The sequence below is a fragment of the Paroedura picta genome, chromosome 5, assembly GCF_049243985.1.
Source record: "Paroedura picta isolate Pp20150507F chromosome 5, Ppicta_v3.0, whole genome shotgun sequence".
In the NCBI taxonomy this organism is placed as follows: Eukaryota; Metazoa; Chordata; class Lepidosauria; order Squamata; family Gekkonidae; genus Paroedura; species Paroedura picta.
In genome coordinates this window covers 49,851,114-49,866,224 of record NC_135373.1, presented here as the reverse complement: position 1 = coordinate 49,866,224, position 15,111 = coordinate 49,851,114, and the positions used below count along the sequence as shown (strand labels likewise).

General features: G+C 43.7%; 1 protein-coding gene across 6 annotated transcripts in view; it reads left to right on the top strand.

Moving 5' to 3' along the window:
* The window catches only part of PCLO (piccolo presynaptic cytomatrix protein), a 134,836-nt gene that overhangs the window by 3,766 nt on the left and 115,959 nt on the right, over positions 1 to 15,111 (top strand). For all 6 annotated transcript variants that reach the window (XM_077337850.1, XM_077337848.1, XM_077337847.1 and 3 more), the window contains exon 2: positions 7,713 to 8,847. In XM_077337850.1, the coding sequence (XP_077193965.1) occupies positions 7,713 to 8,847 (1,135 nt within the window). The remainder of the gene's footprint in view (positions 1 to 7,712; positions 8,848 to 15,111) is intronic.

The window sequence follows — 15,111 nt, the reverse complement described above, 5'->3', positions numbered from 1 at the left end:
CCCTCAGGGAGGCTGCAAACTCCCCCCCCCCAGGCTCCCTCCCAGCAGGAGCATACCTGGGGGCCGCAAAGCCCTGTCACTGCTTCTCTCCTTGTGGGTGACAATGGAGGTCGTAGCCACAAGGCTTCTAGCAGGCAAGGAGGGAGGATGGGAGCTGGAAGGGGAAGGCCAATCAGGGTGGACCTGGACGAACAGGACCCTGGACAGCCTCCTCCCAGGAGGCTGTTTCCCAAATATATAAGGGAGCAAAATAGTGTTAAGGATTTATATCTTGCCTTAGATTAGGAGTAGATAAATCATGGAATTAAGCAGTGGTCTCCCAGAGATACTGAAAATGGTGATTGGTTAGTAAATTGGAATTGGTGGTGAGCAGCATAGTGGACGTTTGTAGAGAAGATCCAATTCACCACTTAATGGCAGTGGTGAAAAATGCTACAGATTATTAGGAAAGGGACTGAAAATAACGCAGCCAATTTTGTGATGGTTTGGAATGGGTCTGTTGGCTGGTGTCACCTGAAATATTTTATACAGTTCTCCACCTGATGAAAATTGATGGATGCTAGATTCAGGACATGCAAAAGGAACCACTTCCTCACTGCCAATGGATATAATGATAGCCACAGGTTTTAAGAGTAAATTAGAGATTGAAGGAAGACATTTCTTTAGTTGCTACTAGGCACGGTGATTAAAGCAAATCTTTAAACCTGTGAATATCAAAGCTGGGAGGCAACATCAAGGGAAGGTCTCTGCCTCCATGCTCTATTTGTTGACTCTTCAGGACAGGTGTGTAAAAGGGACTATGTGAAAAAGGGATGCTAGGCTAGATGGATCCTCACTGGTCTGATCCAACAGGGCGCTTCTTATGTTGGTGGAAAGCCTGCTGTGAAATGGAGAGAACACACCACAGACTGCATTTGTTGGCCTGTGGAGTGGCAGTGATGACAGTGAACAACCTTCTTCACCTCCATGGCATCTGAAGCAGCTCAGGCAGCCTACTTTTGAATGTAGTCCCGTGGTTAGGAACACCTAGAAGCAAGTCCTGTCAGAGAGTGGTTCAGTTCAGCCCAGTGCTTTTCCCACCAGCTCTGGCAGTCAGTTCCACAATACAGGAGCAGGAAGTTAAATGTTCTTTGAGGATGGAGCCTTGTGGTTTTAGACCAACCTGGATGTCATTTCTGATGCTACAGGCATCATCCAACTGTCAGAGGTATGAGTGTTGTTTCAGACTGAATTTTCTTACCTCTGTGGGCAGGATTCTTGGGATTATGCCTCCTTCCTCAAATTAGATCTTTGTACTTCCTGGATGATAAAATCATGGTAAGAAAAGTTAAAGATTCTTGCAACAATGATTGGTGGGAGATGCTACCTCCCAGCTTCGGTTCATGGTCCTAGGTTTCACTTTAAACTTTTTCAAGAACTTGGACCTCTGTATCCAAAGAATGGTGTGTCTACACCAACAACCACATCAGCCGCTTGCCTTGTATCTGTTCCTTCTTTCAGTTTTCCTATCACAGTTGACATGCTGTGACCATATATATTTCCTGGATATTTTCATATGTTGGTCCAGAGTTATGGAAGGAATTGCCAAAGGTGATATGGTAAACACCCCAATTATGGGACTTCTGCAAGGGCTGCAAGACTGTTTTTCTTAGCAATTTTGAGCTGAGATGTTGCTGCTCAGTGGCATGTAACTAATGTGATCTGCTTTCATTGGAGAGCTCTGTATTGAGACCTGTTCTGTGTTGTTCCAGTTTTTTATGTAATTGTGGAAGTCACTTTAACTACTGATCATTCTCGTGGCTGAAAATATTTGACCTCACCATGAGGACAAGTGTAGGAAAAAGTCTCTGGCATTTTACCTTCTCCTTCAGTAGAAAATTATATTGAAGTCTTCCAGTCCTCTTGAATCATACAAAACCTGCTGTGAAAGAGTACAGTGTCTCTTGTTCATGCATTTACGTGTCTATATATGCACTTACTTTAAAAGTGAATGCTTCAGTAGTGTTCCTGGCATTTCAAACTAGTAAGACACCTCTCATCTAACTCTCTTATTCTCTTTTACTTTTCCATGGAGTTTAATTTTAATGCATAGAAGTTTGGCTTGTTCTTTTGAAGTGAGTTACCAGCCAAACTCATATATGTACAGAGGCCAAGAAGGGCACTATGAAATATTTCCTATCCCATGAGGGTTTATGGACTTAGATGCTAGCCAGAACTGATATGCAGTGTCCTGCCTTTGTAACACTGATCTGCAGCATTAATTGCCTGTGAAGGAATTGCAAACAATGGATTATCCTCACCCTTCAATATGAGGCTGCTGGCGAAGAGCAGGAGGTCACCCCATGTAGTGCTACTGCCCTTTGTTCAAGATGGGAGGCTTCTTGGTCCTCTATTCCCCTTCTCATTGGACTTGCCAATGTCAGGCAGGCAACAAAAGCCAAACTACATCAGCTGAATTCAGTTACTTTTTGCTTTGTCAGCTGCTGGAAGAACTCTCAAGCCATATTTCATGGCTGTTCCATCAGGGTTATGGTTGAGGCAAAGAAATTGCATCAAAATTCTGGCCTCTCCATCTAAATTGCCCAGGATACAGGCTAACACCTACCACCAACAATGCCCTTTATTTTTCTAAAGAAAAAGAGGTGGCCAGTCCGAAATGCTGATATTTACGTTTAATGCTAATAATTTTAGGATTGTATGTGATTTATAAACTGTTGTGAGCTTCCCTTAAGCCCCCTGGGAAAAAGTGGCATACAAATGGAAAAATGGAAATGGCTTAGGGCCTGGATTTTCCAGCTGCAGCCTGCTATATCCCATGGCCGAAACTGCAGTTTCCTTTAGTCTCCAAGGCCAACTATAAACAACTGAAGACAATGCTGAAGGGCTCACAAGCAGACCATGATGCAGGCCATTCAAAACAAGAACTGTATTCCACAGCCTCAATGACATACGCCATATATTTTCAAGAAGCCGTTGGGGCTTTCTAGTCATTCAGATAGTTCAGGAGATGAGGAAATTCTGATAATCTAAGCACTCTGGAGCAATGTATCTCCTTAAATTGTGATTTTTCTTAGTAATGCCTAATTCATTGGTTGACTTTGCTTAAGGTTGGAATGGGTGTGAGAGGCCCCCTAATCCAAACCCCCTGCTTCATTCTGTGAAATCCAAATCCAGAGCATCCTTCACAGATAGTTCCTCAGCACCTAGAGGAAGGTGCCCCTGTTCCATCGATACCATGTTACCTGTACTGAACTTTAAAGGAGCAGAATGTGCCCCCCTGGTTGTATAATCTTTTGTCCTGCCAAGAGAAGACTAGTGCGAGCAGAGGCTTAACTGGTGTTACTTCTGCCAAGACCTTACCAGTTTTCTCGGTTTATAAGAACTTACTGATGGGAACTTTCTGCAATATGCATGGGATGCCATGGCTTGACTGGAGCAGTTTAATCGCAAGATGTTGGTGTCCTTGGAGATCAACAGATCCTTAATAAATGGGGTAGGTTTTTGAATACTGGTATATATTTTGGGAAAAAAATGTGCATTATTAATTAATTATAACAGTGGCCATTGAATGAGTGTGTGCTTTCAGAATTGTTACCTAGCATTACCTGGATCCATCACTGTCAGGCAACTTTTGGTATAGTTTGGTATAGTGAAACTATACACTTATATTGCAATCCCATGCAAGCTTACTCAAAAGTAAATCTGCTTAGTGGAGCATATATAAGACAAGGCCAAGCTTTAGTAACACCCAAATGTACATTAAACTGCTGCCTGCATTCAGATTGTTCAAGAATTTTTATTCCAGTTTCTTGCTCTGAGTAGAAAAATAAATATCAATAGTGGCAATATTTCTATATTTCTATCAAACTTAGCTTATGTGGACAAGTGTTCTGTAGGAACCAGAATCTAAAAGTGAGAAATAAGGATTAGTACTGAGGAAATGGACTGCCTGTGGAGATAGTTTTACAAATTAGTAGGTAAGCTAACCATTTGAATTCCATTTTGTAGGGCAAAGAAAATACAGGCTAGTCTCAGAGACCTTTGCACAGAGACAAGGTTTGCCAGAAAAGTACAGAATCTAGCCAGTCATTAACCCATTCCCATCTGGGATACTATTTTTAAGGTATCAGAAATGTTTAAATTAATTTTGTTAGTAGAATTTGGTGGCAACTGTATTAATCCCAGTTCCTATCAGAATGCTGTTTTGCCCACTAGACATCTACTACAGTACAAAGAAATAAAGGTTCACAATGAACAATCAACAGAAAAGAAAGGGAACCTTTCTAAGGCAATATGTTTGTAATATATACCATGAGTAAATACAATTTCTTTTACATCTTTTATATACCAGAAGGAACAACTATAACGGCTTCTAGATCAATTCCGTTTTCATTGGCTTCATCAGTGGTTGAAACCTCCAATCCTAAATTCAAAATGTAAAGATTATTATTCATATTACTCAAATTAAACAATGCAGCAAAGAATTACCTCAAATACACATACCTCCAAAAACAGTTTGTGGTATCAAAGGTGGCAAAATCCTATCGCCTTTCCTATAAAATTAACAACACAAATATAAATCTAATCTCCTATCTATATATCAATATTTGGATTCATATTGTCAAATCACAATGAATATAAGGTAAGGTTTCAATATTTTTATAGGAAAGGTGATTAATTTATAAGGTGGTATTTTTCTGCAAACATAGAAGTCCCCTGAGTTGCACATAAACTCACTATCTTATTTATTTCCTGATCAGGGAACTCATATATGCGCTGCTGTTCCCTAGGCTTGCTAACCTCCAGGTAGGGCCTGGAGACTTCCTGGAATTACAGTTGATCTCCAGACATCAGAGAAAATGGCTGCTTCAGAAGATGGATTGTATGCCATTCTGCCCTGTTGAGGTCCCTCCCCTTCCCAGGATGCACCCCACATTTTGAGGCATTTCCCAACCAGGACTTGGCAAACCATATTTTATCCTCAATGCTCTTGTGCAGGTTTAAAGTTAAGATGAGAGGATACTGACTGACATGTGGTCAGCCAGTGAGCTTAGTGGCTGGTGGGAGTGGGGGTTTGAATCCAGGCTTCTTCCCTGTAGGATTGCCCACCCCAGATTGGGAAGTTCCTGGAAATTCGGGGTCAGTAACTATTGAGGGGGGAGGTATTTCACCTAAAATCTATGGTACACTTTAGAGTTTCACTCTCTGAAGATACCATTTCCTCCAGGGATGCAGGTATCTGTAATTTGGAGATCATTTGCAATTCAGGCCCTATTCTGCAGTCTGACACAGTAGCTATTACACCACATTGGCTTGTCTCTGGGTGGCCAGATGGTTATGCTGCTTTTTATATCACAATAGGGACATACAATTAGACAGAACAATGTGCACAAGGAACTTGGAAATCTTAGCTCACCCCTAACAATCTTTCCCTTCAGAATTAAATTTGATGAGTTCTCAGGAGCTTGAGGGAGCCAATATGCCCCCCCCCATACACACACACACACACACACCCTGTTTCTTAGGTGGGCACAGTTCTTAAATGTTCCCTCTACTCAAGAGTGTATTTAGCCTTCATCAAGTTGTTTGGGATTCCCCCCTCCTTTTGGGGTTAATTGACAAAGTCCCTTTTTTTCTGGGGTCTTCTGCCCCATGCTTTTGCCAACAATATATGTGTGTATATTTGTTTGTATTAATGTGTATGTATATATTTCAGCACTGCCTTTCTCCCCAGTGGGGATCTAAAGTGGCTTATATGGTTCTCCTCCATTTTATTCTCACAGCTTTGTGAAGTAGGTTAGACTGAGAATACGTGACAGGCCCAAGGACACCCAGGAAACATCCATGGCAGAATGTGGGTTTGAACCCTATTGTCTCACATCCTAGTCCATCACTCCAACCATTACCCTACCCTACTGGATATAATGATCTTCTTGATGAAGCTTGTATCAGATTATAAGAGCTGCCTTGCCAATTCATATTTATGCCTTTGAGAGCCAGTTTGGTGTAGTGGTTAGGAGTGCGGACTTCTAATCTGGCGAGCCGAGTTTGATTCTGCACTCCCCCTCATGCAGCCAGCTGGGTGACCTTGGGTTTGCTAGGGCATTAATAAAGCTGTTCTGACCGAGCAGTGATATCTGGGCTCTCTCAGCCTCACCCACCCCACAGGGTGTCTGTTGTGGGGATAAGAAAGGGAAGGCGAATGTAAGCCACTTTGAGCCTCCTTCGGGTAGAGAAAAGAGGCATATAAGAATCAACTCTCCTTCTTTCTGGTCAGCCTTTTGATTCCAACAGGAGCCTCTGGGCAGGAAAGTAACAGCAATCCCCTCTGGCCCTTTGGTATATGGAAGCTTCATGTAGTTGTCATGGTGAACAGCTGTGGATAGATCTAAGACTGTCTAATCCTTTTAAAAAGCCAGTTCTAATACTGGCCATTTTATATTATGAGAATGAATTATGTACATTAATGATGCATTGTATGAAAATAGTACTGCATTTTGTCTATTTCTGTTCTATTTCCTGTAAACTCTGTTTAATGTCACTGAATTCTGATACTGCAAAGGTATTAGTGGATATATTAAATGGATCCCTCAGGCATATCTGCTCTGTCATGGGAATGGGGAATTTATCTATCTGGCCCAGGTCCCAAGTCACTAAACCTCTGTGAGTTCAGCTTTGCTACCAGCAGAAGCAAATAGAGATCTGTGGGTTTTAGTTACTCCGTTAGCAAGAAGACTTCGTATGAATAGTTTTCTGAAACACCTTTCTTAAAAGAGAAATTAAAATCTTATTTTTGGTTTCTTCCCCATTTTAAGTTAAAGATGTGTAGCACCAACATCTGCATATTTAAGTACTGGGTATCAGTACTTAAATATGCAGATGTTGTGACTGTTGTGACTGGCAGCGCCTCCAGTTTGAAGGTCTCAAGTTGACAGATGTGGAGACCATAGATGTAGAACTAGCACCTTATCCAGAACCCTATGGTCTCAACGGGTTGGCATATTGGGAAATAGGGGACTCTGTTATGTGCATGGAACAAAAGAATGGAGAGGTCCCTGCTGACATTTAAACATAGCATGATATGAGTTCTGTCCATAGAAGTGATGGGAAAAAATGGAAGATGTCTGCAGATTTACTGGCAGCTTCCAGTTGACTTTTGTGTTCATTGGTAAGCATCAGAATTGTCGAGGGGCTCCCTTTTGGACCTCTCTAAAGCTCTGCATTGGTGATGCTTCCATGCATTGTGTTACTGTGCAAGGAGGGATTATGGGCATGAGCATGATGGCAGTGCTCCCTGTTTTTGCGTGATCACTTGAGTTGACCGGCATGATGCTAATGTATGGAAGAAGTGATCACACATATATTTTCTCCCCATGATCACTGATATTTGTATTGATTGATTGTTTGATTAGATTTCTAGGGGTGCCGAATCTTCCATGCCCCAGCCTCAACCAGAGTCTCAGTGTTGCAGTCTGACTGTTGATGATCATGGGGAGGTAGCATTGGTGTGAACTCTTCCTCCGTCCATTTATGCTGTACAGATGACTTGGTGATTATGTAATGTAGTCTGCTCCTGTAAGCTAGTATGCGAACCAGGTGCTCTTTATGGGGCTCAGAGCTCTAAAATTGCCAGGAATATTCCAATATTCACTCCCTTCCTCATGCCTATCACAATGTATCTGCCTGGCTAACTTATCTCTTTCTCTTGGCAGGCATCCTCCAGTTGATAGCAGCCAGCAGCCAAGACAAGCCAGTAAATCACCAGATCCAAGACAGCCTACTCTCAGCAAAAGTAGAACAGTTGACACCCTGAAAACCGAGCAGCGGGTGCCTGGGAGGAGCCCATCGGCCACGAGTCTGAGACAGTCTCAATCAAGAACTGATTTCAAAGAGGATCCAAAGCCAAGCATGATGCCCAGCTTCCTCTCTGACGCCAACCCATTTGGCGCAGTCACTTCAGTCGTAAACAAATTCAACCCATTTGATTTGATATCTGAGTCCGATCCAGCCCAGGTAGGAGCTGCCAAAAACCAGAAACTTGCTCAGAAGGAGCAGGAGAGGCCCGAGCAGCAAAAGGCACCCCAAAAATTACCCACTCAACAGTCTCCAAAGCCAATGGGTCCGCTCCAAGGAGCCGCCCCACAGAAAATGGGACTTTCCAAACAGCAGCAGCCCCCTGGGGTGCCTAAGCAAGCTCAGCCCCAAGGCCCTAGCCAACCAGCAGGTCCTCGGGCAGAAGAAACAAAACAGCAGCAAGGGCCACCCAAAACCCAGCCACAGCAGCTGGAATCTGCAAAGCCTGTGCAACAGCCGAGCCCTGCAAAGCCTCCAACACAGCAAGCAGGTGCTGCAAAAGCATCTCCCCAGCGACTTGCCACTGCTCAACCATCCACCCAGGCCCCTGCCTCCCCAAAGTCAGGAGTTCAGCAAGGCATGCCACCAGGCAAAACGCTAATTCAGCAGCCCGGTGGGCCCACCAAAGCTGCCCCTCAAGCAGCAGGGCCCAGTAAACCACCGTCGCAACACCCAGGAGGTCTCGCAAAGCCACTTCCCCAGCTGGCCCACCCCACAGCACCACTGTCAGAGCAGCCAGGCAGGCCCCAGCCAGAAGGATCTCTAAAACTGCAGCCAGAACTTGGGAAGACTGCCCAGCAGCACCCGACGGCTCCATCTCAGCAGGCATCCCCACCTGTGGAATCGACCCCGAAGAAAGCTTTCTGCCCTCTTTGCAGCACCACCGAGCTGTTGACGCACCCTCCAGACAAGGCCAATTGCAACACTTGCACTCGGTGTCAAATTGTAGTCTGCAGTCTGTGTGGGTTCAATCCTAATCCGCACATAGTGGAGGTAAGTGACCCTCTCCCGTTAATTAGAGCTCCAGGAATGGCTGGACATTTAAGTTTCTCTTGGGCAAAGTGAGAGTGCTGGATGTCGGTCAGATTTCTGCTTAGCTGGGTTTGGTGTGCTGGCTTACCCTACCCCTACCCCCACCCCCCTGTGGACTGAGAGGGCTCCTGTAAATGTGGCAGAGGTTCCACAGAGTCCCTTTGCACACAAAATGAGGGTGGAAAAGGAGCCCTGAGAGCAGGTGGTCTGAGAAACAACCGTCGTGGGTTGTGAGGAAGGCAATCCAGTACTTGGTCTGGAAATACTTTTCAGTGCATTCAAATAGGAATGCTCTGGGCCTGGAGGGAAATATGGGTTTTGCCTGAGGTGAAGGAAGATGGTGTATTTGGGAGGGACTGTGACTTAGTGATGGAGCATCTGCTTTGCATGCAGAAAACCCCATGTTCTTGGCATCTTCAGCTCAAAGTCTCGGGCTATAGATGATGCAAAGAGCCTGACCGCCTGGTGAGCTCCTGTCAATGTCAGCAGACACAAATGACTTTGATGGACCAGTGATCTGATTCGGGATAAACCAGCTTATGCTCTCATGTGTTTACAAAAGTTTCTGTAGTTGAGATCAGGTTTGCATCTTTTTTTGAGGGGGAGGGGCGAGTATTTAAAAACTGTATGCTTTGCAGTGTAATGTATAGGAAGTATCCACAGGTCCACTGCACTGCACTGCCTGTCAGTCTGCCTCACCAGCACCACACTGCCAGTGAATGCTGCTGAGCCGTCAGAGCCAGGATAGAATCATAGAATCATAGAGTTGGAAGGGGCCATACAGGCCATCTAGTCCAACCCCCTGCTCAATGCAGGATCAGCCCAAAGCATCCTAAAGGGTCCAAGTAGTCAGTCCAAATAGTGGAGCACCATTCAGCAGCGGTGTTTCAGTTGGAAGCACCCATATCACCCATCACATTTGTCTCTTGTTTAAAAATATTGTGCTAGGCTGAAATGAATATTCAGAAACGAGTCCTCCTTTTCCCTTTCCCTTTCCATGTAACGCCATCTGATCTGCACTCAAGGCAGGTGTTGCTGAAGTTCAGCTGGGGAAAGAAGAAAGGGGGCAACAGTGCCTCCCTTGTTCTGGTATTGGTGGCTTCGATGAGGGTGGGGAGTGATGGAAGAGTGTGCTGTACCCTGTCGTCTTTCAGCCAGGCCGTTTGTAATACTCCATGGGTGAGATGCATGTCCTGACTACCTGGCCTACCCACAAGCCACCCTGCTGTTCACATCATACATTAGAGATTATGGTTCCATTGGAGGGGAAGCACCATGTGTCAGAGCACCACTGCCCTCCACCTTCTCAGCCTTGCTGGGTCATGATTGATGCATTGGACTTTTATTTTCATACATTTATGGAGCCAGCCAGGTGCACAGGGATGCTGTGAGCCTAAAGAGTGGGAAAGCATTGCTCTGTTGCCACGAGCACAGTGTTGGTGGCTTTCAGTTTTGTGACTTAGATATGCTCCTAGTCTGTGCACCAATGTGGTGCTGGTGAGGCACTGACATGCAGGTGAATTCTACCACGTAGAGCTATGTCTTGCTTCATCCCTCAACTGTGTGCCATTTGTGTCACTCATGACAAAGGCCTGCTAAGCATGGCTTGCATGGTAACAATGGCAACTTTCATAGGAGTCATGCCTTTGACATAATTTTAGTAGCACAAGATTTTAGTTTGGTAGATAGATGTTCCATATAGGGTGGGAGTGTAGAACTATAAGTGAAACACATGAGAGAGGGGTGCTAAAAGCACTTTGTAGACACAGGGCTCTTTTGATATGGATGGAGAAGGCTTCTGGCTACACATTCCCTCACTACTACCACATAGCTCATCAAGAATTAGTAATGTTATTTCTGTGTTTGTAGTAATTATACTCTGTCAAGGAGCCCAGATCTAAACTCTGTGGGTCCCCAGGCCAAGTGTGTGCAAATAACAGACTTTTGTAAAAACAAATGTAAAGAAATTTAGAAAATATCAATTTATCAATATATATTAGAAAGTAGCACAATTTTCCTAAATCAATTAGCTCAGAAAATGATAAATGCCAGCTTAACTGCCTAACACAACAGATGGTGCATCAGACAGCACAACCTTACTTTCATACAAATATAGGCCTTAGTTCAAACACCTTTTCTACATTGCTCCGAAAGGTGTAGGTCTCTGATTCTTCCCAAATACATCCTAGCCTCTCGTCTCTTAGGCCAGTTACAGTTTTCAGCCTTCCCGAGCTGGGTGATGACAGTGAACACTTTTCAGCTAGAATCCTCTAGAAAATTATCTCATCACTCTTCTTCTCCGCCTCCCATTTCGCAACTCACCAGGTCTCACATACAGCCAATTAGGCCATCTCACAGTTTGGCCCTGAAGATGATTAGAGGCCTTTGGAGTGCTAGGGCCCAATTCAGAACACCTGAGAAATGGAACCAGTTGGACATAAAGCATGTTAATCCTTGAGAAGAGGAATTATGGTTGCTTGGCCTTAGAGTACTCATAAGTACTGTCCTGCTGTTACAAGCTTTCTAGACAGGGTTGCCAGCTCTGGTTTGGGGAAAACCTGGACACTTTGGGGTGGAGCCTGCAGACGGCGGAGTTTGGGGAAGGGAGGGACTTCAGTGTGGCAGTCCATCTTCTAAGCAATGCACCTTCTAAGCTACCATCTTCTACAGCAGGGGTAGTCAACCTGTGGTCCTCCAGATGTTCATGAACTACAATTCCCATGGGAATTGTAGTCCATGAACATCTGGAGGACTACAGGTTGACTATCCTTGTTCTACAGGAGAACTTAGCTTTATTGCCTGGAGATGAGCTGTAATTCCAGGGGATCCCCAGGTTATATTGAGAGGCTGGCATCCATATTCCTAGAGGGGTATTGATAACAAATGGCCACTTTCCCTCTATCCAGCAACCTTCACTGACAACAATTTTGCATTATGTAAGGCTATTCACACAAAACTACAGCTTTATAGCTGAATAGGCTCAACTGCCTTCGATGGAGTACATGACCAAGCTGACATATGCAGCTGACAGAAATTTTTGTAGGGTTGCCAACTGGCCTGTGGAAAAGATAATGTCCATTTAATAGAGGCTCAGTGGGATGTTATGATGTTGTTGACCTCCATGTCATCTAAAACTTCAGCTCCAGCTGCTCATTTCACATGTTAAGCCTCTTTTAAAAAGAGACAGGACATTTTCCTCCATCCCAGTTGGCAACCCTATGTTGTGGCTACACTTTCCTTATGTATTTTGGCCATTAGAGGTGCTATTTCTAGTTGCAACATTAGTGTGTTCGTATGTTACATTGTCCTTATGAATGTACAGCTTGGAGTGGTCATGATTACTCACATGTAGAATAAAATGTGTTGCATGGACTGGCATATATATTGTGTTCCTCACTCTTTCTGGGATATGCATTGTCTAGAGTATGGAGGTTCCCCTGGAATTACAGCTTGTCTCAAAGCTACAGAGATCAGTTCCCTTGGAGGACATGGAAACTCTATGGAATTGTACTCCACTGAAGTTTATATCTTCCCAGGCTCCATCTTCAACTCTCCAAAGGCTTCCCAACCAGGATCTGGCAACTCTATCCCACCATCCTAGACCAGTGGCCAGGGGGGCCTTGCAACCCTTTCCTGTTTCCAGGAGGCAACATCAGGGGAATGCCTCAGCTTCTATGGCCTGTTGTTCACCCTCCAGGGAAACTGGTGGGCCTCTGTGTGAGACAGAATGCTGGACTATATGGATCACTAGCCTGATCTGGCAGGGCTTTTCTTATGTTCTAATTGGTAATAGATTACCTTTGTCCAAGACTAGCATTTGCTAAGTTCAGATGGTATTTTAAATCAGGATACACTTTAAAATATTAGTAGAGTTGACATTTTAAACATTGTTGATTTACATATTAAAAATCAGATTTGATTTTCTAAACCATTGATTTAAAAAAAATCATTGATTTTATTATGCACTTTACAACCATAGATGCTAGATACTAGTTTGCTAGAACTTTCCTGTTCTATTAAAAATATAGATGCAATAATTCATGAATTGCAATTGCAGACTGTGCAGATTTCTAAATGGTACTTTATCTAATTCAATTTGAAAACACCTGGATGGTTTGAAAGGAAACAACAACCACATAACTCTTATGTTAGATATTATTTAATTTCAAGAGGAATGTGAGGACTTTCAAAGTATTCCAGTTTGGACTTTGGGTGAGAAACACAATTTTCTCTCTTATCTATAAACAGAAGAACTGTATCTTGCTTCAGGAGGAAGTGTAACATATTAATAATAAAACAAACTGCTGCCATTTCAAAAGTGCTTGATTACATACATATGTAAGAGGCAATCTGAATTGCATATTATTCCCTGCATAAATATAGATGGGCTGTCAAATAGACATCTGTCAATGTTTAATGTGGAGGTTCCTAACTCTCCTTCCACCTGCTCTCTGGTTTGGTATATTGGGGTGCAACAGGCATTCCTTTACAGCCAGGCTTTCTCTGAGCTGGGAGATGCTTGTAAAACATCATACAGATTCTTAGGTGTGACATGTAGATCAGGGATCCATTTCTGTGGTATGTGTGGGATTAGCAAGAAACGCTCTGATTCTGTTTGGTTATGGAAAGGTTTTTCAAGCTGTAGCCCTGAGCAGTAGTTCTCTCTGGGGCATCTGCTGGGGAGATCAAAGGTTGGATGAAACCCCTCTCCAGATTCTTAGCTGAAAACAACCTCAGGGCAACCAGTTCAGACTCTGAAGGGGAATTTAAAGAACATCAGAGCTGGCACCCCAGGGACAATGGTACAATCATACTGTTGGTGTCGATGGAAGGCAGCCTCCTTGAGGCTGAAGAAATCAACATAGTCATGATAGGCTAGCATAAGGTTGGCTAAGTCCAGTGCTGGAGCAAGAGATCCCAGGGCTGTGGCAGGAACATTGTAATGCATTTGGCAGGAAAGTTGACTGAAAGACTATTTGTTGATGGCTTCATGAAATTGTGCTAGGCAAGCCAGAGCATTCTCTTGGGGGAAGGGCAGGGAGCAACCTGCTGCTGGAACTCTTCCTGTAGAGCTTGATGGCTCAGAAGTCTCATCTGAGACCTAAAGTACCTCATTTTCAGCAGCCAGTTCTCCATTTGTAAAGGCTGGATCAGTGCGGTGCATTGGCTAAAAGCAGTGGCTTCTAATCTGGTGAGCGGGACTTGATTCCCCGCTCCTCCACATGCAGCCAGTCCAGATAGTGTGTTTTCTGGCCTTCTACCAGTCCTTGTAGTCCTCTGTGGCCATCAGCCTTGGTTCCTCATGGCTGGTAAGAGTGCGTCATAATTGATGTTAAGAATCTGGAGAAAGGTTTTCTTTTGCACTTTAGTGATTAATTTTCTGAATGTAGCAGACATGAGGCCCTGATGACATGAGGCCCTGATGAAAGAGCAGACATGAGGCCCTGATGATAGCACCTGTGAAGCTCTTGGTATATGAAGGCTGATCCCCATGATGTGTTGGGGGGAGGGGGTCCTCCAACCTCCACAGCTGGTACACACCAGAAAAATAGAGGGGTTTCTCTTTACAGCAGAAGGTATAGAATTTTGCTACTCTCTCTTAGTAGTATTTGGTATATTTTATGTGAACAAAACTAGGGCATTTATACTTTTAAATTGCATGTGTGTACAAATAGTGCAGTTTTATGTATTTAAGTCATGAATGAGGCGTTGTTGTTGTTGTTGTTGTTGTTGTTGTTAAAGCAGTAAAATAGGATTTGGTTTGAAAAAAAACCCCTATGTATTGCATATATATAGCTTCCCCCAAAGTTTATCCCTCCCCCCCAAAAAACACAGGGAAATTCTCCCCCATATTTTGGAACATTTAAATCTTTGTACACGTGTGCACACACACACAGCATACTTGAAAGTTACAATAACTATATACTACAATGACTGAGAATGTCAGTTTTGCTGAATATCCAGAATTGTCCAGCCTGGTCCAGCATCACAAGCAAATATAGACAAATGGGGCGGTTTGTAGTGAATATAATACAAGAGAAAAAACCTATCCCAAGGCTACTATAGATGTAGTACAATTATACAGAATACATGAAATAAAAGGTTCTTCATTCTTGTTTATTCTTGTATACGATCCAACCAATGGTTGTCCATTGGCCTTTGGCTCTTCAATATGGGGATGCTAGTAATGGGGAGCAGTTGGTATTACTAGCATGCCCATATTGA